The sequence below is a fragment of the Heterodontus francisci genome, chromosome 33 (assembly GCF_036365525.1).
Source record: "Heterodontus francisci isolate sHetFra1 chromosome 33, sHetFra1.hap1, whole genome shotgun sequence".
Lineage (NCBI taxonomy): Eukaryota > Metazoa > Chordata > Chondrichthyes > Heterodontiformes > Heterodontidae > Heterodontus > Heterodontus francisci.
The window spans coordinates 51,614,003-51,641,218 of record NC_090403.1 but is presented as its reverse complement, the minus strand read 5'-3'; the positions used below and the strand labels follow the sequence as shown (position 1 = coordinate 51,641,218).

Sequence of the window (27,216 nt, the reverse complement as noted above, 5' to 3'; positions counted from 1 at the left end):
GTGTTGAGGTGTGGTGTTCCAAGGTCGACTTTGACCTTGGCGAGGTAGTCCAAGGTTGAAACACATTGCGTAGTGGATTTAATGCGATGCACATTAATTGAAGCAACCTTTATGCCCATTTTTAAGTTAGTTTTTGCTTCCCATACCATTTGTCCTTGCTAATTTCAGTCCTTCGCGATGTTCCTGCATACGCATAGTGTGCACGAGCTGTTTCACGTTGGTTGGGCTCAGAAACCCCTCCTGGTTTCTCATGCAGGGTTTGTTCCGCTGGGGTGACATCGGGGGGGGTCTTGTAGGCAGCAAGGATTGGACTGTCCTGTGCTGTTCCCCTCTGTTGCTCCTCGAAAACATCACTGCTCTCAGCTTCCCGGAGCTGGAGTGCGCCAGACGCTTCTTTCTTCTCGGTGTCCCGGAGCTGGGATGCGCTGGCTATGTCGCTAGGTTCAGCGCTTTGGGTTTGGGGCGTGCTGGGCCCATCACAGCTTCCAGTGCCCGGGGGTTGGGGGGCTTTATCTTCCAGCTACTTTTGAGCTCTGTTGCTTCTTTTACAGGTGCCATCCTTCCGGCACTTCCTCGTCCAGTGAGGAGGAGCTGCTGTCAAGCGTCTCAGACGGTAGCCTCCTCTTGCCACTGGTTTGGGTGGTGGCCTGTTCCGCTTTTGGAGGTTTTTTCTTTGTGGTTTTCCTTTGTACCACTTGCCACTGACCTGTTTGTCCATCTGCTGCCTCCTCCTCCATTGATTCTGTCTGTGGAGGAGGGGTTTCCGGGTGCAGGGTAGGTGTTGGGTCGCTGGTTTCAACTGCCTCCCCTTTCTTCTCCTTCTCAGGTGGACTTTCCTTGCTGCAGAGAGGGTTGCTCATCTCCTTCCCAGCACCAGATGCATTCACCATTCCTTCTCCCGGCCTTTCCTTGGACCTTGCTGCCTGAGTATAACTGAGGCAGCGTTTGGGGCAGGTTTTGTAGAGGTGGCCTGCCTCACCGCACAGGTTGCAGCACTTACTCTGTTTACAGTCCTTGGTCTGATGGCCTTCCTTCTTGCAGTTCTTGCAGATGACAGTGCTGCAGTTAGCTGCCATGTGACCAGATTTGCCACAGGTGCGACAAACTCTGGGCTACCCAGCGTAGATCAAGAAGCCTCGACTTCCCCCGATAGCGAAGCTGGAGGGCGGATGGATGATGGCTCCACTGGCATCGACTTTCAAGGTCACCTTGACCTGCCGCTTGCTGGTCCAAATCCCAAATGGGTCCTTGACATCAGTGCTGATGCCAACCACCTCGACATCCCTGGCGAGAAAGGTGAGTACATCCACGACAGGAACGTGGGGGTTGTAGAGGTGAATTGTCACCACCCGGTCACGTTGTGACGGCAGCGTGAAGAGCGGCTCCACTGTGAGGATCAAGAGCGGCACCTGGTTTCCCCTCTCCTTGAACACCTTCAGGAACTTGATGCATTCCGCCACATTCTTGAATGTTACGTTGAAATACCCACTGCTGGGGAAGTCCTGCAGGCAGAAAATGTCCGTGGCTTGGAATCCACAGCAATCGATGAGGATTTTCTTGAAGAAGGTGCGATCGACCGGTGCATCTCCTTCCTTGTCCTTCACCACCACCCGAACGGTGTTACGCACTCCCTGGCCTGAAGCTCTAAGATTGGTTATTGCCAGTTTACTCAAAACCTACCTGGAACAGGATGAAAGGCCACTGATCATGGTCTCTCCACTGCCAGGTAAGTTTATCCAAATACATCATTTGCATCATCCTCTACAAGTTACTTATCTAATTCACCAGCTGAACAGATATTTCACAAGTGAGGCCAACAACTTCACAGTAAGGTCAGAATGCCCTACCTTATTGAAAAGCTTTGGGACTGAATAAGAATTGAAAAGCAGGGACGTTCTGTTAAACTTGTATAAATGTTGTTTAGACCACGCTTGGATTACTCTGTTCAGTTTTGATTTCCATGTTTGAAAAAAGGATAGAGAGGGACTGGAAAAGATGTAAAAAAAAAGATTTACAAGTTAGAGAAGTTCTAACTGTCAGGAAAGACTGAACAGATTGGGGTGCTTTTCTCTGGGACAAGAGAAGGCTGAGGAGTGACCTAATAGAGGTTTTCAATACAATGAAAGGCTTTGATGGGGTAGATGTAGAGAAGATTTCACTTGTGGGTGAGTCCAAAACTAGAAGCCATGAATAAAAGCTAGCTACCAAAAATCCAATAAAGAATGGGGGAGAAACTTCTTTACCCAGAGAGTGGTTTGAATGTGGAATGTACTATCGCAAGGTTGAGACGAATAGCATAGATATCCTTAAGGGGAAGTTTGATAAATTCATGAGGGAGAAAGGAATAGAAGGAGACAGGGTTAGATGATATAGGGAGGGAGGAAGTTTGTTTGCAGTGCATGGGAACACTGACATCTCTAAGTCGCACACCATGCTGAGTTGGAACTATGTCACCATTCCTGCTTTGTCGCTGGGTTAATATCCTGGAATTCTCTCCCTAACAGCACTGTGGGATTACCATTGCCACATGGACTGCAGCGGTTCAAGAACCAAAGAAAAGTTACAAAACGGTGAAGTAAGGCAGCTCACCACCACCTTCTCAAGGGCAGTCAGTAATGAGCAATAAATGCTAGCTTACCAGTGATATCCACATCCTCTGAATCAATTAAAAAATAAATAAATAAATAAATTGTCAGTTGGGCCAAATGGCCTCTTTCTGTGCTGTGAATTTATATGTAACTTAATGTAGAGCTTTGAGAAAATGGTTCTTTTCTGAACCACAGAACTGAAGATTGCAAATGTGTTTGGCAGCAAAATCAACAGTTATATCAGTAGTGACGATCACCAGATTCTTGCACTGCAGTTTCCATGAACTCTGACACAGTTGGCAGTAAAGATATTGATCTGCAGTTGTTTGGGTCCCACGATAACCTTTTCTGGGACTGGGCAGGTTTCATCGCTTGCAACTGGGAAGTGGAAAGCATTAGTCGATTGGATGAATTGAACTGAAAACTGGGATTATTTTGTCCGTTATAGTCGCCCATTTTGATTATAATATTGTGCTGTGAATTTGTTTGGAAACTAGATGCATTTGGCATTTAAAGGTCTGCATGATTGACTCTGTTGTCGGTACAGTTCCCAGTATAAAATCGAGTCAAACAGGCCAGGCTGTTCCGTTCCAGTGATCTCTTTGTGTCATTTGTGATGCCCTCCACAGGAAATAACCTATTGACAGAGATATTCAAACTTCAGGGTATGTGGAAGTATTAGGACATTTAGGCCACAAGATCTGAAATTGCCTTTGTAAAGCACAGGTGACCAAAAGCTTGGTCAAAGAGGTAGGTTTTGAGGAGTGTCTTAAAGGAAGAGAGAGAGGTAGAAAGGCAGAGAGGTTTAGGGAGGGAATTCAAAAGCTTAGGGCCTAAGTATTTGAAGGTATGACCATCAGTGGTGGAGCAATGAAAATCAAGGCTGCTGAAGTTGGAAGGCTGGAGGAGGTTACAACAGCAGAAGGGTTGTCCTAATGCACAAGCTTCTAAGAATCAATTAGGCCTCTGGTAGTGAGATGGGGGCTCTACATACTGGAACTCAACACACTGTTCCAGGGTTATAATCCCATACGTGCCAACTGACCTTACTTCACCGTTTTGTGCTTCAGTGTGTGCATAAGCCTCACTTTCTGATTCTCCCCTCACACTATCTGAATCTCATGTTACAGAATCACAAGGTAGATTTAAATTGCTCCTCAAAACTCACCACCTCAACCTAGCTTTTGGTCACCTGTGCTTTACAAAGGGAATTTCAGATCTTGCGGCCCAGGCAGCAGAAGCCATGGCTGCCAATGGTGGTGCAAATGAAGTCAGTGATGCACAGGAGGTCAGGATTGGATGAATACTGAGTTCTTGGAGGGTTGTTGGGCAAGAGGAGGTTACAGAGATTGAGAGTGAAGACTATGGAGGGATTTGAAAACATTGAGCATTGCCTGCCTTGCCCTCCTCATGACACATGCCTGCCTTTGTCACCACCAGCCTCACCACCTGCAATGCATTCCTACCTAAACTCCAATTCATTTAAAACTCTGCTACTTGTACTAAGTCCTACTCACGCATCACCCCTGCCCTTCCCCATTTCTACTTGCTCCATGTACTGCCCCACCTGTCAACACGTTACTTTCAAGATACTCATCCTCGCATATAAATGGCGCTGTGGTCTCACTGCACTCTGGCTCTGCAAGCAACCCTAATACTACTAGCACCTTCTACTTTTCTGCATCTAGACTACTGTGTATCCCTCCCCAACCTGTCGCCTTACCCGACTTCATCAGAGTGCTGCCATCTTTCTAACCTCCGCCTTGCTGCATCTGTCCCTACTTTTGAAGACCTCCGTCTCTCCAACCACCTCTTCTGTCTCCCCCTCTTGTCCTTCCAGTTGAACCTTGGTGTCTGAGTAGCCCCTTTATGCAGCAGCTTGGGGCATTCTTTAATGTTAAAAGGGCGCTAAATATGTAAATGTTGTTGTGCTACAGTTTACAATGATATCTGAAGTCTTGTACCTTTTCCAAAAGTGTTAAGGTCCCAACACTGATGCAGTAATTCAGTCCAGAGACCGGGCTCTGTAAGCAATTTTGCAGCTGTGCCTTGACATATCAGGAGTGGAAAATCTGACGCGAGGATTTTGGAAGCGGAGGTTATGTTTTGTAATTTGAAACTTTTAAGCCCTCTGGCAAGCACATGACGTTGAACCTTGATTTGATAACACTCATTGATGGCTGCCAATTTTTGTAGCAGTCAGTTTATCTAACTAGATACAGAGTCTGAAAGGGATAAACATCTGATCTGGTCTCAATGTGTTTCTTGTGCCTCAGTTGTTTAACGATAGCACCATATGGGGCACATGTTTTAAGTTGGTGTTATGAGGTAGTGAACAATTTCGTCTTCTAAACAAAAATACTTACCTTTTTTTTCATTGTTAGGTTCCTTAATGACGGGGTAATTTTACTGAGACACTGAAGCAGCAAGTCATTTGATATAATCATTGCTTAATTGTACTGTTAGCTGGCCCTTTGATCAGGAAATTGGAGATGTCCTTTTTAGTGCAAATTCATTGATCCCAAGAATCATTGTAAGCCCTGAAACATGCACTTTCTATTTCACCCGCTAAGAGATCTCAAGAGTCTCTCAGTCAAAAATAATTTTATCCGTGGGATTTTCAATTGGGGAGGATTGACTGAAAATTCAAATCAGCCCAACATTTTAACGTTAATTAATAATGTATGTAAGATTTGTATGAATTGAAACATCAGAGGGATTCCATTAGCTGGAAGTGTCACATTGTTCTAACTGTTATAATGGGAGATCAGTCTGTACTTTACCTGTGTCAACCTCTTCCATTCTCTCCTGATGGTAATGACTTATTGGGTACAGCACCCCGTCTAATGCTTCCTCCAAGTGACCCTTACTCATGTTGGTCGGGCATTTGCCTGTTAGACAATGTCACTGTCAGGCCAAATCCTGCCCTAGCCTGCCTGAGACATGCACATATATGCTTTTAATTCGGGCCTTGGATAGTAGTCCCTCCCCCCTCCTTTCCTTAACCCAGGGCAGTGCTCCCACTTGGGTCCTGACTGATTCAGACAGTTCAGCACAACCCAGTGTCCCGCCTGGTCTGACTGGCTAGGTACTGTACCATGGGCTGTATTTTCCATTTGAACTATTGAGGGAGTTGCTACTATCTTTTTATTGTTAAAATAAATGGAATATCATAGTAATAAAGTGGAAGCAAGAAAGTTTCAGTAGAGTCAGATCAACTATAGAGTAACCAAAGATAGGAACAGGGGAAGACAATTCAACCCCTCGAGCCTGCTGTACCAATCAGTTACATCATGGTTGATCTGTACCTCAACTCCATTTACTCGCCTTTGCTCCATATCCCTTGATGACCTTACCTAAAAAAAACTATCGCTCTCAATCTTGAAAGCTCCAATAATCGCAACATCCACAGCCTCTTGGGAGAGAGAAATTCAGATTTCTACTACCCTTTGTGTGGAGTAAGTGCTTTCTGATTTCACTCCTGAATGGCCTAGCTCTAACTTGAAGATTATATCCCCTTGTGCTTCATTTTCCCCCATTAGAATAGGGTAGATATGGAAAAACTATCAACTCCCTTGACCATTTTAAACACTTTGATCAAATCATTCAGTATCATGTATGCTCAAGGAAATACAAGCCAAGTTTATGAAACCTGCCCCAATAATTTAACTTCTAAAGCCCGGTATCATTCTCCAAAGTTGGGATTCTGATTTACTGAATTTGATTTCACATCTTGTCAGGGTGAAATTTGACTTGATGACCTTTTGAGTTGCTCATCCATGACATAACCATTTGGCTACTGTTCCTTAAAACATAGAGTTCGCCAGAAGTTATTAAGTTTCTCAAAAGTTACCAACATTACAGCAGCAATGACACTTAGAAAGTAACTTATTCGCTGTGATGTGCTTTGGGACTTTCTGGAGAGTTGCTAGGTGGCAAATAATTGCAATTTTTTCTTTGACTGCAAAGTAATGCTCAGTACATCAACAGGGATATGTTGGGGACAATCTGCTGTGTTTTTGTGTGAAGTAATTAGGAACAACAACTTGCATTTATATAGCTCCATTTTAATGTGGATAAACATTAAAAGTTGCTACATGGAGCTGGATTAAAAATGAAATGGACAGTGGCCCAAAGGAAGAAATATTAGTAAGAGTGACCAAAAAGCTTGGTCAGAGATGGGTTTTAAGGCAGATCTTAAAGGAGGAGAGGAGAATGAGAGGCAAATGTTTAGGGAAGGAATTCTAGTGTGGGGCCAAGGCACAGCTGTCAACAGTGAAAGGAGGGGAAATGCACAAGAAGCCAGAGTCAAAGGAAAGAATCTTCAAAGTGAGAGTATTATAGGGCTGGAGGAACTTGCAAAGATGGGGTGAGGTGAGGCCATGAAGGGATTTAGAAACAAGGATGAGAGTTCTAAATTTGAGACTGGAGGACTGGGAGCCAATGTAAATCAGTGAGGACAAAGGTGATGGTGAGCGGGAGTTGGAGCAAATTGAGATACGAGCATCAGGAAACCAAGCTCCAATTATGCCATGTGCAGGTAGACAGAGAGCTCACCTGTCACCTGGGAAAATGGCAGTAACAGCTGCTAATCCTTGTTTCTGGTAGTGCTGTCTTGTTTATATTACACTCTCCAGTGCTTTAAATGCAGTGTTAAAGATTAACAGCTGACTGCAAAAAGTAGTCTTTGGAAAGTAGTAAGGTGTATATTTTTAAACTGACTTTTGCCAACGGTAATCGTCCTTAACAAAACCAGTGACCTTAATGACAAATTACAAACCAGAGCTTGGTCGAGATTATAGACTGGGCAGAAGAAATATCCAGTCTCAAGAGCAGATGACCAGTTTGGAAACATCTCTTTGTAATGGTTCTTGTTTAATTTATGACTTTGATTTTCTGTATTTTTCTTCCCTGCCTTCTCTAGCAGTGCTGACTCTTGCAGAGCTCATGTTCAGCAGCCCACCAGCCCAAGTGTGATTGGTCACACGAGAGACTAGATAGTGGGTGCTGTCAAGCTATTCGGCCATGGAGGGCCTCACAGCTGAGCCTGACTGTCCTGATCTATTGTCCCTATACCCGCATGTTTCAGCGGAGTTCAGCATTGATTTAGTGCCTTCTCGTCCTCAGCATATTCCAAAATGCTTCCGTCAAATGAACCACATTTGAAATGTTGACACTTTTGTAATGTAGGCACAGCAGCCAGTCAGTGCAGAGCAAGATCTCATAAACAGCAGAAAGATGAATGATCAGTTAATGTTTAAGTGAGGGATAAATATTGGCTGGGACACCGGGGATAACTCCTCTGTTCTTCTTTGAATAATGCTGTGGGTACCTTTTCCATCCACCTGAACAGGTAGAAAGGGACTTTGTTTAAAGTTTCACTTGTCCTCATGTCTTGTTTGGCCCAGTGTCAATTTTTGTCCGAATACACTCCTTGGGACATTTTATATAGTGTCTTTAACATAATAAATACAAGCTATTGCTGTTGAGTGCAGGGGATTTAATATAAATCAGAATTCTACAAATATCTGTGGAGTGACCACCTGAGCCCTAAACTCCTATTCTGGGGATGGTAATCTTGATAACCTTAAAAGGAAAACACAGAATCTGGTTTTCCATTCCTTCTTTCGAAAAACAATGTGTGTTTGTATGAGTACCCATTTTTGCATTTACTGTTGTGCAGTCAGTGATATATTTTTAATTGCCCCCGACCTGAGTCTTCTGGTAGCGGGTTTAAACTGAGCAAAAGGTTGGTCACCTCCCTAGATTCATGGCACAACCAAAGCAGGTCAAAGTGATATTCAATTGAACCATGTCCTTTGTTTCCAGCGCTGTGAACTCTGCCCCCACAAAGACGGTGCCCTCAAGAGGACGGATAATGGAGGTAAGTGGCAAACTATGACAATTATATCTTTTAATGACAATTCTAGCATGAAAATGCAGAATTCTTACAACATAGGTGATGGTAAAAGTCATATCAGAAGTGTAGAGGCACAATGTAAATGTATTTTCATGAATTGTTTTTATTTGTGACCAACACAGTCACTATCATTACTGGTCAGAATTACATAAGAACTGGGAGCAGGAGTGGGCAATTCAGCCCCTCGAGCCTGCTCCACCATTCAATACGATTATGGCTGATCTCATCTTGGCCTCAACTCCACTTTCCTGCCTGTTCTCCATAACCCTTCAACCCATTACTAATTAAAAATCTGTCTATCTCCTCCTTAAATTTACTCAATGTCCCGCCATCCACCACACTCTGGGGTAGTGAATTCCATAGACTCACAATCCTTTGAGAGAAGTAATTTCTCCTCATCTCTGTTTTAAATCTGCTACCCCTCATCCTAAAACTATGACCTTTCGTTCTAGATTGCCCCACCAGAGGAAACATCCTCTCTATGTCTACTTTGTCAATCCCCTTAATCATCTTGTGTACCTCAATTAGATCTCCTCTCATTCTTCTAAACTCTAGAGAGTAAAGGCCTAAACTGCTCAATCTCTCTTCATAAGACAAACCCCTCATCTCTGGAATCAATCTAGTGAACCTCCTCTGAACTGCCTCCAATGCAACTACATCCCTCCTCAAGTAAGGGGACCAAAACTCTACACAATACTCCAGGTGCGGTGTCACTAATGCCTTGTACAGTTGCAGCAACACTTCCCTACTTTTATACTCTATTCCTTTAGCAATAAATACCTAAATTTCATTTGCCTTCCTTATCACCTGCTGTACCTGCAAACTAGTTTTCTGTGATTCATGCATGAGGACACCCAGATCCCTCTGCACCAAAACACTCTGAAGTTTCTCTCCATTTAGATGATAATTTGCCTTTCTATTCTTCCGACCAAAATGGATAACCTCACACTTATCCACGTTAAACTCCATCTGCCAACTTTTGGCCCATTCACCTAACCTATCCATATCCATTTGTAAATTTCTTATTTCTTTATTGCAACTTACTATCCCACCTATTTTAGTGTCATCTGCAAATTTGGCTATAGTACCTTCTATCCCTGCATCCAAGTCATTAATATAGATTGTAATAGGACCGAACCCTGTGGCACCCCACTAGTTACATCTTGCCAGCCAGAAAAGGACCCATTTATCCCGACTCTCTGTTTTCTGTTGGTTAGCCAATCCTCTATCCAAGCTAATAAATTGCCCCTAACCCCATGTGATCTTACCTTATCTTGTTGTTTTGTTGATTTCTCGCTCTCGTTTGCTGTCATCCTGTCAACTCACACGCTCATTCTTTTCTACGGCCAGTTAGAAGAAAATGACTAACCTCAATCACACCTGTAAGAACATAAGTAATAGGAGCAGGAGTAGACCATTCGGCCCCTCAAGCCTGCTCTGCCGTTCAGTAGGATCAAGGCTGATCTTCTGCCTCAACTCCATTTTCCCGCCCACTCCCCATATCCCTTGATTCCCTGAGAGATCAAAAATCTATCTATTCCAGCCTTGAATATACTCAGTGATGGAGCATTCACAACCCTTCCGAGGTAGAGAATTCCAATAATTCACAACCCTCCGAGTGAAGAAATTTCTCGTCATATCAGTCCTAAGTGATCGATCCCTTATCCTGAGGCTGTGCCCCCGTGTTCTAGATTCTTCAGCCAGCGGAAACACCTCTTGGTGTCTATCCTGTCGAGCCCTTTCAGAATCTTGTATGTTTCAATGAAATCATCTTTGACTTGTATCGATATCCCACACTCTGACACAGTACTGTGTGGGGGCTATTTTACAGCCCTCTCCAGCCCACCTGTTGCTCCTTTTACGCCTGTAGTTTTGTTTATGGCCTGATGTCTATGGGATTTGATTGAGCTGAGATGCAGTGCTAGCCCGGTCCTTTTTCTTGCTCTATTTGGCAATGTTATTAGAAGGGCATGCCTATCCCAGGTTTCATTTAAAATGGAAAGATTAGCCCTACAGCTACATTTTTTCCCTTTTCCTCTGAGGAAGTGCCTGGCCTCACTTGGCAGCTACTCACAGAGATGTGATTGTAATTGGGAGCTGACTGTATGAGGAATCGGCAGGCAGACACGATTCCCTTCGCAGTCAATAGCCTCATCAGGATTCACCACCTTGGGCCACTTTCCCCAAGTACAGGAGGGCCTGTGGATCCAAGCATGAGTCTGTGCCATGGGAAGGGGGGGAAGTGGGGAGGGAGGGAGGAAGTGAGAGGATGAGGGGGAGGGAGGCGGGAGGGGGAAGTGAGAGGATGAGGAGGAGAGAGGCGGGAGGGGGAAGTGAGAGGATGAGGAGGAGGGAGGGCGAAGTGAGAGGATGAGCATAATCATAAACATACCACTGTGAAAGGCCTTGCAATACTGGCTGTAGTGCAGCTGCATTATCAACACATCCTGTTATGTGCTCTGCCTTTCCAGTACTTGAGGATCACATCTGACTGCACTGGTACTATAGTGTAGTGGTTATGTTACTGGACTAGTATTCCGAGGCCGAGTTCAAATCCCTCCATGGCAGTTAATTAAATAAACCTGGAATTAAAAAGCTCAAATCAGTAATGGTGACCATTAAACTACTGGCTTTCCATAAGGCATTTGATAAAGTGCCACATCAAAGGTTATTACAAAAGAACAAAGAACAGTACAGCACAGGAACAGGCCATTCGGCCCTCCAAGCCTGCGCCGATCTTGATGCCTGCCTAAACTAAAACCTTCTACACTTCCGGGGATCGTATCCCTCTATTCTCATCCTATTCATGTATTTGTGAAGATGCCTCTTAAACGTCGCTATCGTACCTGCTTCCACCACCTCCCCTGGCAGCAAGTTCCAGATTTAATAAGTATTTATTTATTTTATATCAATTAACTAATTAGTGCTAGAAATGTCAGTTAGAGGGGTGAAGTGCTTCACCTGTGAGATGTGGGAAGTCCGTGACGCTTCCAGCGTTCCGGGCGACTACATCTGCAGGAAGTGTACCCAGTTGCAGCTCCTCACAGACATCATGGATCGGTTGGAGCGGCAACTGGATGCACTTAGGAGCATACGGGTGGCGGAAAGCGTCATAGACAGGAGTTTTAGAGAAGTGGTTACACCCAAGGTGCAGGCAGATAGATGGGTGACCACTAGAAGGGGCAGGCAGTCAGTGCAGGAATCCCCTGTGGCTATCCCCCTCTCTTAACAAGTATACCGTTTTGGATACTGTTGAGGGGGATGGCCTATCAGGGGAAAACAGCAGCAGCCAGAGCAGTGGCACCACGGCTGACACTGTTGTTCAGCATGGAGGGACAAAGCGCAGAAGAGCAATAGTTATAGGGGACTCTATAGTCAGGGGCACAGATAGGCGCTTCTGTGGACGTGAAAGAGACTCCAGGAAGGTATGTTGCCTCCCTGGTGCCAGGGTCAAGGATGTCTCTGAACGGACAGAGGGCATTCTGAAGGGGGAGGGTGAACAGCCAGAGGTTGTGGTACACATTGGTACCAATGACATAGGCAGGAAGAGTGATGAGGTCCTGCAGGGGGAGTTTAGGGAGTTAGGTAGTAAGTTAAAAAACAGGACCTCTAGGGTTGTAATCTCTGGATTACTCCCTGTGCCACATGCTAGTGAGGCTAGAAATAGGAAGATAGTGCAGCTAAACACGTGGCTGAGCAGCTGGTGCAGAAGGGAGGGTTTCAGATATCTGGACCATTGGGCTCTCTTCAGGGACAGATGGGACCTGTACAAGAAGGACGGGTTGCATCTAAACTGGAAGGGCACTAATATCCTGGCTGCAAGGTTTGCTAGCGTCACTCGGGAGGGTTTAAACTAGTGTGGCGGGGGGTGGGAACCAGAGTAGTTGGACAGCTAGTGAAGTAAATGAGGAGGACATAGTAAATAAGGCCAGTAGGACTAAGAGGAAGAGCAGGCAGGGAGATGTTGCTGAGCACAGTGGGACTGGTGGTCTGAAGTGCATTTGTTTCAATGCGAGAAGTATAACAGGTAAGGCAGATGAACTTAAAGCTTGGATTAGTACTTGGAAATATGATGTTGCTGTTACAGAGACTTGGTTGAGGGAAGGGCAGGATTGGCAGCTAAATGTTCCAGGCTTCAGAAGCTTCAGGCGGGATAGAGGGGGATGTAAAAGGGGTGGGGAAGTTGCATTACTGGTTAAGGAGAATATCACAGCTGTACTGTGGGAGGACGCCTCAGAGGTCATGCAGCGAGGCAATATGGGTGGAGCTCAGGAATAGGAAGGGTGCAGTCACGATGTTGGGGGTTTACTACAGGCCTCCCAGCAGCCAGCGGGAGGTAGAGGAGCAGATCTGTAGAGAGATTTTGGAAAGATGTAAAGGTAACAGGGTTGTAGTGGTGGGTGATTTTAACTTCTCCAATATTGACTGGGTCTCACTTAGTGCTAGGGGCTTGGATGGGGCAGAATTTGTGAGGAGCATCCAGGAGGGCTTCTTGAAACAGTATGTAGATAGTCCAACTAGGGATGGGGCCATTCTGGACCTGGTATTGGGGTATGAGCCCGGCCAGGTGGTCGAAGTTTCAGTGGGGGAGCATTTCGGGGGCAGTGACCATAATTCCATAGGTTTTAAGGTACTTGTGGATAAGGATAAGAGTAGTCCTCAGGTGAAGGTGCTAAATTGGGGGAAGGCTAATTATAACAATATTAGGCAGGAACTGAAGAATTTACATTGGGGGCGGCTGTTTGAGGGTAAATCAACATCTGACGTGGGAGTCTTTCAAACGTCAGCTGATTAGAATCCAGGACCAGCATGTTCCTGTGAGGAAGAAAGACAAGTTTGGCAAGTTTCGGGAAGCTTGGATAACACGGGATATTGTGAGCCTAGTCAAAAAGAAAAAGGAAGCATTTGTATGGGCTGGAAGGCTAGGAACAGATGAAGCACTTGAGGAATATAAAGACAGTAGGAAGGAACTTGAGCAAGGAGTTAGGAGGGCTAAAAGGGGTCATGAAAAGTCATTGGCAAACAGGATTAAGGAAAATCCCAAGGATTTTTATACATATATAAAGAGCAAGAGGGTAACCAGGGAAAGGGTTGGCCCACTCCAGGACAGAGATGGGAATCTATGCGTGGAGCCAGAGGAAATGGGTGAGGTGCTAAATGAGTACTTTGCATCAGTATTCACCAATGAGAAGGACTTGGTGGATGATGAGCCTAGGGAAGGGAGTGCAGATAGTCTCAGTCATCTCATTATCAAAAAGGAGGAGGTGTTGGGTGTCTTGCAAAGCATTAAGGTAGATAAGTCCCCAGGGCCTGATGGGATCTACCCTAGAATACTGAGGGAGGCAAGGGAAGAAATTGCTGGGGCCTTGACAGAAATCTTTGCATCCTCATTGGCTACAGGTGAGGTCCTAGAGGACTGGAGAATAGCCAATGTTGTTCCTCTGTTGAAGAAGGGTGGTAAGGATAATCCAGGAAATTATAGGCCGGTGAGCCTTACGTCAGTGGTAGGGAAACTATTAGAGAGGATTCTTCGGGACAGGATTTACTCCCATTTGGAAACAAACGAACTTATTAGCGAGAGACAGCATGGTTTTGTGAAGGGGAGGTCGTGTCTTACTAATTTGATTGAGTTTTTTTGAGGAAGTGACGAAGATGATTGATGAGGGAAGGGCGGTGGATATTGTATATATGGTCTTTAGTAAAGCCTTTGACAAGATCCCGCATGGCAGACTGGTGCAAAAGGTGAAGTCACACGAGATCAGAGGTGAGCTGGCAAGATGGATACAGAACTGGCTCAGTCACAGAAGACAGAGGGTAACAGTGGATGGGTGTTTTTCTGAATGGAGGGATGTGACTAGTGGTGTTCCGCAGGGATCAGTGCTGGGACCTTTGCTGTTTATATTATATATAAATGATTTGGAGGAAAATGTAGCTAGTCTGATTAGTACGTTTGTGGACGACACAAAGGTTGGTGGAGTTGCGGATAGTGATGAGGATTGTCAGAGGATACAGCAGGATATAGATCGGTTGGAGACTTCGGCGGAGAAATGGCAGATGGAGTTTAATCCGGACAAATGTGAGGTAATGCATTTTGGAAGGTCTAATGCAGGTGGGAAGTATACAGTAAATGGCAGAACCCTTAGGAGTATTGGCAGGCAGAGGGATCTGGACGTACAGGTCCACAGGTCACTGAAAGTGGCAACGCAGGTGGATAAGGTAGTCAAGAAGGCATACGGCATGCTTGCCTTCATCGGTCGGGGCATAGTGTATAAAAATTGGCAAGTCATGTTGCAGCTGTACAGAACCTTAGTTAGGCCACACTTAGAATATTGCGTGCAATTCTGGTCGCCACACTACCAGAAGGACGTGGAGGCTTTGGAGAGGGTACAGAGGAGGTTTACCAGGATGTTGCCTGGTCTGGAGGGCATTAGTTATGAGGAGATGTTGGAAAAACTCGGATTGTTTTCACTGGAATGACGGAGGTGGAGGGGCGACATGATGGAAGTTTACAAAGTTATGAGTGGCAGGGACAGAGTGGATAGTCAGAAACTTTTTCCCAGGGTGGAAGAGTCAATGACTAGGGGACATAGGTTTAAGGTGCAAGGGGCAAAGTTTAGAGGGGATGTGCGAGTCAAGTGTTTTACACAGAGGGTGGTGAGAGCCTGGAACTTTCTGTAGGGGAGGTGGTGGAAGCAGATACGATTATGAGACATTTAAGAGACATCTTGACAAATATATGAATAGGAAGGGAATAGAGGGATATGGGCTCCAGAAGTACAGAAGGTGTTAGTTTAGGCAGGCGTCAAGATCGGCGCAGGCTTGGAGGGCCGAATGGCCTGTTCCTGTGTTGTACTGTTCTTTGTTCACTCACCACCCTCTGTGTAAAGAACTTGCCTCGCACATGCCCTCTAAACTTTGCCCCTCTCACCTTAAACCTATGTCCCCTAGTAACTGACTCTTCCACCCTGGGAAAAAGCTTCTGACTATCCACTCTGTCCATGCCACTCATAACTTTGTAAACCTCTATCATGTCGCCCCTCCACCTCCGTCGTTCCAGTGAAAATAATCCGAGTTTATCCAACATCTCCTCATAGCTAATGCTCTCCAGACCAGGCAACATCCTGGTAAACCTCCTCTGTACCCTCTCCAAAGCCTCCACGTCCTTCTGGTAGTGTGGCGACCAGAATTGCACGCAATATTCTAAGTGTGGCCTAACTAAAGTTCTGTACGGCTGCAGCATGACTTGCCAATTTTTATATTCTATGCCCCGACCAATGAAGGCAAGCATGCCGTATGCCTTCTTGACTACCTTATCCACCTGCGTTGCCACTTTCAGTGACCTGTGGACCTGTACGCCCAGATCTCTCTGCCTGTCAATACTCTTAAGGGTTCTGCCATTTACTGTATACTTCCCACCTGCAATAGACCTTCCAAAATGCATTACCTCACATTTGTCCGGATTAAACTCCATCTGCCATTTCTCCGCCGAAGTCTCCAACCGATCTATATCTTGCTGTATCCTCTGACAATCCTCATCATTATCCGCAACTCCACCAACCTTTGTGTTGTCCGCAAACTTAGTAATCAGACCAGCTACATTTTCCTCCAAATCATTTATATATACTACAAAGAGCAAAGGTCCCAGCACTGATCCCTGCGGAACACCACTAGTCACATCCCTCCATTCAGAAAAGCACCCTTCCACTGCTACCCTCTGTCTTCTATGACAGAGCCAGTTCTGTATCCATCTTGCCAGCTCACCTCTGATCCCGTGTGACTTCACCTTTTGTATCAGTCTGCCGTGAGGGATCTTGTCAAAGGCGGAAAATAAAAGCTCATGGTGTAAGGGGTAACATTTTGGCGTGGATAGAAGATTGGCTAGCTAACAGGAAACAGAGTAGGCATAAATGGGTCATTTTCTGGTTGGCAAGATGTAACGAGTGGTATGACACAGGGATCTGTGCTGGGGCCTCAACATTGTACAATTTATATAAATGACTTGGATGAAGGGACCGAAGGTATGGTTGCTAAATTTGCTGATGACAGAAAGATAGGTAGGATAGTAAGTTGTGAAGAGAACATAAGGAGGCTACAAAGGGATATAGATAGGTTAAGTGAGTGGGCAAGGATCTGGCAAATGGAGTATAATGTGGGAAAATGTGAAATTGTCCATTTTGGCAGGAAGAATAAAAAAGAAGCATATTATCTAAATGGTGAGAGATTGCACAGCTCTGAGATGCAGAGGGATCTGAGTGTCCTAGTGCATGAATTTCAAAAGGTTAGCATACAGGTACAGCAAGTAATTAGGAAATCTAATAGAATGTTATCATTTATTTTGAGGGGAATAATACAAAAGTAGGGAGGTTCTGCTTCAGCTATACAGGACATTGGTGAGAGCTTCATCTGGAGTATTGTGTACAATACTGGTCTCCGTATTTAAGGAAGGATGTAAATGTGTTGGAAGCAGTTCAGAGAAGGTTTACTCAACTAATGCCTGGAATGGGGCCGGCTGTCTTATGAGGAAAGGTTGGACAGACTAGGCTTCTGTCCGTTGGAGTTTAGAAGAGTAAGAGGCGACTTGATTGAAACATATAAGATCTGGAGGGGTCTTGACAGGGTGGATGTGGAAAGGATGTTTCCCCTGTGGGAGAATCTCGAACTAGAGGTCATGGGTTTAAAGGTAAGGTGTCGCCCATTTAAGAACGAGCTGAGGATAAATTTTTTCTCGGAGGGTCGGTGAGTCTTTGGAATTCTCTTCCTCAAAAGGCAGTGGAAGCAAAGTCTTTGAATATTTTTAAGGCAGAGTTGGATAGATTCTTGATGAGCAAGGGGGTGAAAGGTTATTGGGGGTAGGCGGGAATGTTGAGTTGAGGTTACAATCAGATCAACCATGATTTTATTGAATGGCAGAGCACGCTCGAGGGGCTGAGTGGCCTACTCCTCCTAATTCGTATGTTCATATGTTCGTATGTACTGGATTGTCATTTAAAAACCCATCTGGTTCACTCATGTCCTTTAGGGAAGGAAATCTGCCGTCCTAACCCAGTCTGGCCTACTGCTCAGGAGTAGGACTAGCTGAAATGCTCTTGCAGAGAGCTGGTGCAGACTCAACAGGCTGAATGGCTTCCTTCTGTGTTTTAACCATTCTGTGATTCTATTTGTGACTCTAGACCCACAGCAATGTGGCTGACTCTTAAGTGCCTGTTGAAATCGCCTTGCAAGCCACTCAGTATTAGGATGAGCAATAAATGCCCCCAGGTCCCTCTGCTCCTGCACCCCCTTTAATTGTATCCTTTTAATTTATATTGCCTCCTTCTTTTTCCTACCAAAATAAATCACTTCACAGTTTTCTGCATTAAATTTCATCTACTTGTCCACCCCTTCCACCAGCCTGTCTATGTCCTCTTGAAGTTTGTCACTAACCTCCTCACAGTTCACAATAATTCCAAGTTTTGTGTCATCTGCAAATTTTGAAATTGTGCCCTGTACACCCAAGTCTAAGTCATTTATATACATCAAGAAAAGCAGGGGTCCTAACACTGACTCCCTGGGGAGCCCTACTATATACCTTCCTCCAGTCCGAAAAACAACCGTTCACAATTACTCCCTGTTTCCTTGTCACTCAGCCAATTTTGTATCAATGCTGCCACTGACCCTTTTGTTCCATGGGCTCTAACTTTGCTGACAAGCCTGTTGTGTGGCACTTTTTCTCAAATACCTTTTGAAAGTCCATGTACACCACATCAACCGCATTACCCTCAGCAACCCTCTCTGTTACCTCATCAATAAATGCTGGCTTAGCCAGCGACACCCACCTCCCACGAACGAATAAAAAAAAACTTCATTGTTGTAAAGCACTTTGGGACGTCCTGAGGTTGTGAAAGGTGCTATAGAAATGAAAGTTTCTGTAAGGTAAAATAAGTACAATAAATGTCTTTATGCTGCTTTTTCTGTCTCTGTCTGTAGGTTGGGCCCACGTAGTCTGTGCTCTCTACGTACCGGAGGTGCAGTTTGCCAATGTTATCAGTATGGAGCCCATTGTGCTGCAGTATGTTCCCCATGAACGCTTCAACAAGGTAATGGCTCCAAGCTCTCCTGTTGCACATACCGAGAGGTATGGTGGTAATACCCAGTGTTGTGTAAGGATGATGCCATTTCACTGACCCTGAAATGAATTCTATCTGCTGTAACCCTGCAAATAGGAATCCTGAACCATTGATTAAAAACAGTGGAGTTTAAAAAATTCACTCTCCTTCAACTTTTCTTTTTGTTTGGCCTGTTTCAGTTTCCCTGCTACTCATCAAACTAATTCCTCTTTATTCTCATCAGATTTTCTCTCCTCCCCGCCTGAACGTGGCCACTTTTGGAATATGGTGCATTCAGCAAAACTGATGCCTCCCTTAATTTGTATGTGTGGCCACTATTTGTGTGCAAAAGCCTTGATAATGATTGTCAGCAGGGTATTTCTAGAATCATAGAATCATACAGCACAAAATGAGACCTTCCTGCCCATTGTGCTAGGGCCAGTTTTTCAAGACAGCTATCCAATTAATCCTTGCTCTTTCCGCATTGTCCTGCAAATTTTTTTCCTTTTAAGTATTTATCCAATTCCCTTTTGAAAGTTGTGTGTGAATCTGCTTCCTTTTAGGCAGTGCATTCCAGATCAAAATAATTCTGCATAAAATAAAAAGTGTCTCCTGATCTTGACTGGCTCATTTTCCAAATACCTCAAATGTGTGTCCTTGTGTTCCTGAACCTTCTGTCAGTGGGAACAGTTATGTGCAGCCAACTCTGACCCTGTCCTTCCTGATGTGCATTTCCAGCACCGGTCATTGGATAATGATCAGTAACTCCGGCCAGAGCTTCCTTCCTTAACCATGGGGCCTTGGACTAATGGTAGTTTCCCTATGATGACTCCTCACTGGGATCAGTTTGCACTGTAGAAGCCAGCCTTCATACTAGAACTGTCAGCGAGGCTCAGCTACTTACTACAGCCATCAGTGACTGTGCTTTCAGCTGCCAAAGCCCTAAACTCTGCAAATCCCTCTCCAAACTTCTCTACCTCTCCTCCTTTTAAGACACTTCGAGAACCTATGTCTTTGAGCTTTTGGTCACCTGTCCTAACATTTCCTTATGTGGCTTACTTTCAAATTTTGTTAATGCTGCTGTGAAGGCCCTTGCGATGTCTTACTATCTTAAAGGCACTATATATTTGCAAGTTGTTGTTGGAGGAATCTGTAAAGCCATTGGAAGATCTGTACTAATCTCTGACTGGCTGCATAAGAACCTAATCCTCCCACCTCCTAAGACACTGGTAGTCATGAGCTGGTCACTGGTGTGACAGTTTTGTAGTAACTGGTAGTGAGGCACAGAGGAGACTATAGTAAGACTGCCATTTTAAAGATTTAAGCTGTTGAGTGCATGGCCTCCAAAGCTACTTGTTAATGACCAATAGCATGATTAGAAATGATCTCATGTACTTTTTAGGAACAGCTTTCACTGATTACTTGAGTTTTATTTTTGTGAGTGAACAAATTTTGATGAGTTGGGAGTGGGGGCGGGAGGTTGCGATCTGAGTGCTGGGAAAGTGTAAAGTCCGATGTGAAGTTAAACTCCTCAATAATGTGCCTCAGCCCCAACCTCAAAACAACACTCCCCACCAGACCAGGCGAAGAAAAGCCTTGCATTTCCATAGCACCTTCCATGACCTCAGGAGCTGCCAAAGCACTTTATAGACCTGTTAAGGCACAAGTGAAAAATGCAATTCTGGATTGCATCTATTTTAATGCAAGGAGTCTCACTAGTAAGGCAGATGAATTGAAGGCATTGATTAGCACATGACATTATGATATTATTGCTATCACAGAGACAATGGTTGAGGGAGGGGCAGGACTGGCAGCTCAGTATTCCAGGGTATAGAATCTTCAGGCATGACAGGGAAGGGGGTAAAAGAGGAGGTGGCATTGCACTGTTGATCAAAGAGTCAATTACTGCAATAAGGAGGGATGGTATCTTAGAAGGTTCCTCAAATGAGGCCATATGGGTAGAACTTAAAAACAAAAAGGGGGCAATCACTTGGCTGGAAGTGTACTACAGGCCGCCAAACAGTCAGGGAGAGATAGAGGAGCAGGTATGTAGGCAAATCTCAGAGAGGTGTAAAAATAATAGGGTAATAATAGTAGGGGATTTCAACTTCCTCAATATTAACTGGGATCGTCTTAGTGCAAAAGGCTTAAAGGGGGCGGAATTCTTAAAATGCATACAGGAGAGCTTTTTGAGCCAGTACGTTGAAAGTCCTGCAAGAGAAGGGGCAGTACTAGACCTAATCCTAGGGAATGAAGCCAGTGTCAGTGGGGGAACATTTTGGGGATAGTGACCATAACTCTAAGATTTAAGGTAGTTACGGAAAAGGATAAAGATGGACCGAAAATAAAGGTACTGAATTGGGGGAAGGCCGATTTTAAGATGATAAAACAGGATCTGGCCAAAGTGGATTGGGAGCAGCTACTTGTAGGAAGGTCGACATCAGATCAGCGGGAGTCATTCAAAGAGGAAATAGTGAGAGTTCAGAGCCAACATGTACCCATTGAGGTGAAGGGTAGGACTAACAAGTCCAGGGAACCCTGGATGTCAAGGGATATAGAGCATTGGATCAGTTTTTTTTTTAAAAAAAGGAGGCTTATGGCAGATTCAGAGTGCTGAAAACAGTGGAGGCACTAGAGGAGTATAAAAAGTGTAGGGGGGGTACTTAAAGTAATTGGGAGAGCGAAGAGGGGACATGAAAAAGCACTGGCGGGCAAAATAAAGGAAAATCCTCTTTAATCAACAGTGCAATGCCACCTCGTCTTTTACCCCCTCCCCTGTCATGCCTGAAGATTCTATACCCTGGAATACTGAGCTGCCAGTCCTGTCCCTCCCTCAACCATGTCTCTGTGATAGCAAGGATAAGGGCAAGAGGATAACCAGGGAAAGAGAAGGGACCAACGTGGCAATTTGTGTGTGGAGCCGGAGGACATTGGTGAGGTTTTAAATGATTACTTTTCATCTGTTTCACTATGGAGAAGGACGATGTAGGTGTAGAGATCAGGGAGGGGGATTGTGATATACTTGAACATATTAGCATTGAAAGGGAGGAAGTATTAGCTGTTTTAGCAGGTTTAAAAGTGGATAAATCCCCAGGCCCAGATGAGATGTATCCCAGGCTGTTATGTGACGCAAGGGAGGAGATAGCAGGGCCTCTGACACAAATTTTCAAATCCTCTCTGGCCACAGGAGAGGTACCAGAGGACTGGAGGACAGCGAATGTGGTATCCATTATTTAAGAAGGGTAGCAGGGATAAACCAGGTAATTACAGGCCAGTGAGTCTAACATCAGTGGTAGTGAAAATATTGGAAAACATTTTGAGGGACAGGATTAATGTCCACTTGGAGAGGCAGGGATTAATCAGGGATAGTCAGCATGGCTTTGTCAGGGAGAGATCGTGTCTGACTAACTTGATTAAATTTTTTGAGGCGGTGACGAAATGTATAGATGAGGGTAAAGCAGTTGATGTAGTCTATATCAACTTCAGTAAGGCTTTTGATAAGGTCCCGCATGGGAGATTGGTTAATAAGGTAAGAGCCCATGGGATCCAGGGCAATTTTCCAAATTGGATCCAAAGTTGGCTTAGTGGAAGGAGGCAGAGGGTGAAGGTCGAGGGTTGTTTTTGCGAGTGGGAGCCTGTGACCAGTGGTGTACCGCAGGGATCGGTGCTGGGACCCTTGCTGTTTGTAGTGTACATTAATGATTTAGACGTGAATATAGGTGGTATGATAAGTAAGTTCACAGATGACATGAAAATTTGGTATCGTAAATAGTAAGGAGGAAAGCCTTAGATTACAGGACGTATTGGATGGGCTGGTAAGATGGGCAGAGCAGTGGCAGATGGAATTTAATCCTGCGAAGTGTGAGGTGATGCATTTTTGGGAGGACTAACAAGGCAAGGGAATGTACAATGGATGGTAGGACCCTAGCAAGTACATAGGGTCAGAGGGACCTTGGTGTACTTATCCATAGATCACTGAAGGCAGCAGCACAGGTACATAAGGTGGTTAGGAAAGCATAAGGGATACTTGCCTTTATTAGCCGAGGCGTAGAATTTCTCTGCAGCACCTGTGGAAGAGCCTGTCACTCTAGAATTGGCCTTTATAGCCACTCCAGGCGCTGCTTCACAAACCACTGACCACCTCCAGGCGCTTACCCATTGTCTCTCGAGATAGGGAGGCCCAAAAGAAAAGAAAGAATATAAGAGCAGGGAGGTTATGATGGAGCTGTATAAAACATTAGTTAGGCCACAGCTGGAGTACTGTGTACAGTTCTGGGCATCACACTATTGGAAGGATGTGATTGCACTGGAGAGAGTGCAGAGGAGATTCACCAGGGTGTTGCCTGGGCTGGAGCGTTTCAGTTATGAAGAGAGACTGAAAAAGCTGGGGTTGTTTTCCTTAGAGCCGAGAAGGCTGAGGGGGGATATGATTGAGATATACAAAATTATGAGGGGGATTAATAGGTTAGATAGGAAGAAACTTTCGCTTAGCGGAGGGTTCGATAACCAGGGGGCATAGATTTAAGGTAAGGTGCAGGATGTTTAGAGAGGTTTTGAGGAATATTTTTTCACCCAGAGGGTGGTTGGAATCCGGGATGCACTGCCTGAAGAGGTGGTGGAGGCAGGAATCCTCACAACGTTTAAGAAGTATTTAGCAAGGCTGCGGGCCAATTGCTGGAAAATGGGACTAGAATATTTAGGTGCATGATGGCTGGCACAGATATGATGGACCGAAGGGCCTGTTTCTGTGCTGTATAACTCTATGACTGCCGATGAAGTACTTTCTGAAGTATCATAGGAAATGTGGCGAACAAGTGTGTCTCTTTTTCATTTCACGTGAACCTGTGACGTTCCCGATTTTTTCCCACTAATTTAGCGGTTGTATTTCTTTTATCCGATTCATGGGATGTGGGCGTCACTGGCAAGGCCAGCAGTTGTTGCCCATCTCTAATTGCCCTTGAGAAGGTGGCGGTGAGCTGCCACCTTGAACCCCTGCAGTCCATGTGGTGTAGGTACACCCACAGTGCTGTTAGGAAGGGAGTTCCAGGATACTTTTGTGCAGTAGCTATTCTCGGATGATGGTTTTCATCGTCCTGCTAGCGAAGCATGTGCCGTGATGAAAGCTGCTTGTTCGGGACCAGTGGTGTGATTGAAAATGAATCTCATGGTGTGTTGATGGAAGGGTGCTGAGGACTGAAGTGTAGATTAACAGCTGTCAATTTTTTCTTCTGGTTTTAGACCTGTTATCTCTGTGAAGAACAAGGTCGGGAGAGCAAAGCAGCCACGGGAGCCTGTATGACCTGTAACCGACATGGATGTCGGCAAGCATTCCACGTCACTTGGTGAGAATGTTTTCAAAAACTCACTAGAACAATTTTCACCCCCAAGAGAAGCCCAGTTTTCACCCCCTCCTACTTGAAGGCAGTGACTCAAGCTGCGTTTGAATTGCACAAGAGGCACAGAACATGGCCATGAGATGAGAATATATATTTCTTAAAACTAGAGAAACATACAAAGGGAGACAGGCTAGATGTGGAGCGATTGTTCCAACTTGGAGGAGAATCCAAAACTAAAAGGGGCCATAAATACAAGATAGTTATTAATAAATCTAATAGGGATTTAAAGAGAAATTTCTTTACTGAGAGAGTGGTTAGAATGTGGAACTTGCTCCCACAGGAAGTGGTTAAGGCTTTCAAAAAGAAACTAGACGAGCACATGAGAGTAGGATGAAATATAAAGAAATGCTGAAAGGCTGAAATGAGGTTGATGGAATGGAAGGAGGATCATGTGGAGTATAAACTCCAGCACAGATTAGTTGGGCCGAATGGCCGGTTTCTTGTAATTCTATGATTTTTGAAATTGCAGGATTCATGGTAACTCAATGGCATAGTGAGTTACACACTGACCTTTTCTCGCTCTCTGAACTGGGTCCCCATTTTAACTCCTTTCTGCCGCCACCGCCCCCTCCCCCCCACTCCCACCCTGCCCCACCCCTTGCCTGACACAAACCAAGCAGGGGGGCCAGTGAAAATAGAGCAGGTGGACATACCCACTCTTTTCACTCTCCAATCTGATCGAGTACATCTGGTGGCAAGGACATGTGTCCCAAGCCAATCAGGTCCCCTTTAAATATTCTGATTGGGATCCAGTGACAGGCGGGGTCCCGCTCTGCGATTTTAACCGGCCGCTTGAACTGGGGGAGCAGTGATCTGGTTCGACAGGTCAGTCTTGCCGGCAGCTGCATCAAGGGCCAGAAGAGTACCAGGCAAGTTACGTTTTTTTTTAAGAAAAGTTTTCCTTGTGGGGCCTCCCTTGCCCCCTCCATACTTACCATGTCCTGTTCACACATCACGCCTGTGCTCACTGACATACATTGGCTCTCGGTCTGGCAACTCCTTGATTTTAAAAAGGCTCGTGCTTGTTTTCAAATCCCTCCTCCTCTCTTTTTCCTCCTATTAAGATGTTCCTTAAAACCTCCCACTTTGACTTTTGGTCACATGCCCTAATATCTCCTTGTGCGGCTCGGAGTCAGATTTTGTGGGTACTGCTCCTGTGAAGCACCTTGGGACATTTTACCGCATTAATTACACTATAATAAATACGTTGTTTTTATACCTGACCTCTGAACTGGTCCTATCGATCCTCAGCAATGGCCTCCTGCCCCACCCAGGCGGGCACTGATTCTTGCCAGGTTCAGGTGGGAGTTGGGGCCTGGCTATGGAAGTGAGGCCTGGGGGGTTGAAATCTAAACGAGGCCTCACCATTCAAGCTTGATGTTCACCCAGAGCCCCTCGCACAGAAGGATCTTGCCCTGCAATTAATATCCGTGCTCTGGATTCAAAGCCAGCACAAGCCAAGAGATGTAGAAACTTTAAGGATGAAATTTAATTTGAGGTGGTTTTAACCCGCTTCCTCTAGGCCCACAACACGAAACCGTCCTTAATTCAGTACCAAATTAGTAATGTCACAGGATTGGCCGGTGGAGGGAATTAAAAAGTGTCATACTGGCACATTTGGGAATGCTGCTCTGAGGTTGGTACTGAGGCACGTTATTGTGGAGTTTAAACTCCACATCTGGCCTGGGAATGCTTAAATGTTTTTCATTCATTCTCCAGCACTAAAATCGCTCCCCAATGCATCAAGGATCCCATACCGACAAATAAAATGAAGTACTCACTGAACATCATTCCACAGAAGTACATGAAGAGTGAGCTGAGTGCAGTACAACCATGACATGACTTGTAATGAGTTATGGTTACTAATCAGATGGTATGGATCGGTGCCTGTTGAGCACCAGGCTCTGCTATCATTGGCTGAATCTCACTGCCGCAGGGCTTTCTGTTGGCCCTTGTTTTGGGACTGTGACAGGAATATTTTGCCTTTAGCTGTCAGTAACCAAAATGTTAGCATGTGCACATTTCAGAAATGATAGTTCATAAATTTGTCAACACCTACTTAATGATAATACCAGATTCAACAACAGTGTGCATCTATATAGCATCTTTGAGGGAGAAAAATGTCCCAAGGCACTTATATTCAGAGCAAAGCTTGTCTGTCAATTAATGGAACAGTATTGCTAAATTGGCAAAGCATTATCTGCCTGTCTAGATTGATTGATCAAATTGGTCTACTGTTCTTTGTCTTTGTGACCTGTTGTAACAGAATTCCACTAGGCTTTCTGATAGGCTCATGTGTTATCTCCAACCTCCAATTCAGCTTGGATCACTGCTCTTGTGATTTGGGATTTTTCTCCACAGAAGCTTTTCCCTTCCCTCCACCTCCTAAGATTTCATCCTATTAATAGGTTTCCCTTCCACTGCTTCTCCATTTTCTACCAAACTTACATCTTTGACCTTGTCTCCAGTCACCTGACTGAATTGCTCTCAGTTCCTTCTCAGGATCTGCAATTCACCCTCTTGAGACATGATTGGGACATGGAGGAAGGAAAGGGTTATCCAATTTTGTCTGATTACATTCCTGTAAAGTGCTTTGGGGTTGTTTTACTGCGTTCAATGGTGCTATATAAATGCAAGCTGTTATTATGGGGAGTGTATTTTTGTTCAAGGTACTTTTGGGATGTGTGTATCACTGGCAGAGCCAGCATTTGTGGCCCAACCCTGATTGACCTTGACAACTGAGTGGCTTGCTCGGCTATTTCAGTCAACCACATTGCTGTGGGTCTGGAGTCACGTGTAGACCAGAACAGATAAGGACGGCAGATTTCCTTCCCTGAAGGACATTGTTGAACCAGATGGGTTTTTACGACAATCAATGGTAGTTTCTTGGCACCATTTCTGAGACCAGCTTTTAATTCCAGATTTTTATGAATTACTTGAATTTAAATTCCACCAGCTGCTATGGTGGGATTTGTACCCAAGACCCCAGGGCATTAGCCTGGGCATCTGGATTACTAGTTAAATGACATTACCACCGTCTTGCACAAAATGTTATTGCCCATTAAGGGTCTCCCTCCCTTACTAGGCGACTCTGACGTTCATTTTGAGGAACGTTCCACAACAAGCAGTGAGGGGTCATGACCTCACATTGGCCCAAGAACCACTGTGAAGCCAGCTGGCCCTGGGACGTCCTGTGGTTTGACGTTTGTAAAATTTGGGTCTGTAAC

The 27,216-nt window shown here is 45.0% G+C and overlaps 1 protein-coding gene across 4 annotated transcripts in view; it reads left to right on the top strand.

The window, feature by feature from the left end:
- The window catches only part of LOC137348204 (protein AF-10-like), a 172,028-nt gene that overhangs the window by 8,270 nt on the left and 136,542 nt on the right, over positions 1-27,216 (top strand). For 3 of the 4 annotated variants that reach the window (XM_068013556.1, XM_068013555.1, XM_068013554.1), the window contains exons 3-5: positions 8,418-8,472; positions 18,475-18,584; positions 23,832-23,935. In XM_068013556.1, the coding sequence (XP_067869657.1) occupies positions 8,418-8,472; positions 18,475-18,584; positions 23,832-23,935 (269 nt within the window). The remainder of the gene's footprint in view (positions 1-8,417; positions 8,473-18,474; positions 18,585-23,831; positions 23,936-27,216) is intronic. The other variant, XM_068013557.1, reaches the window with a different exon arrangement.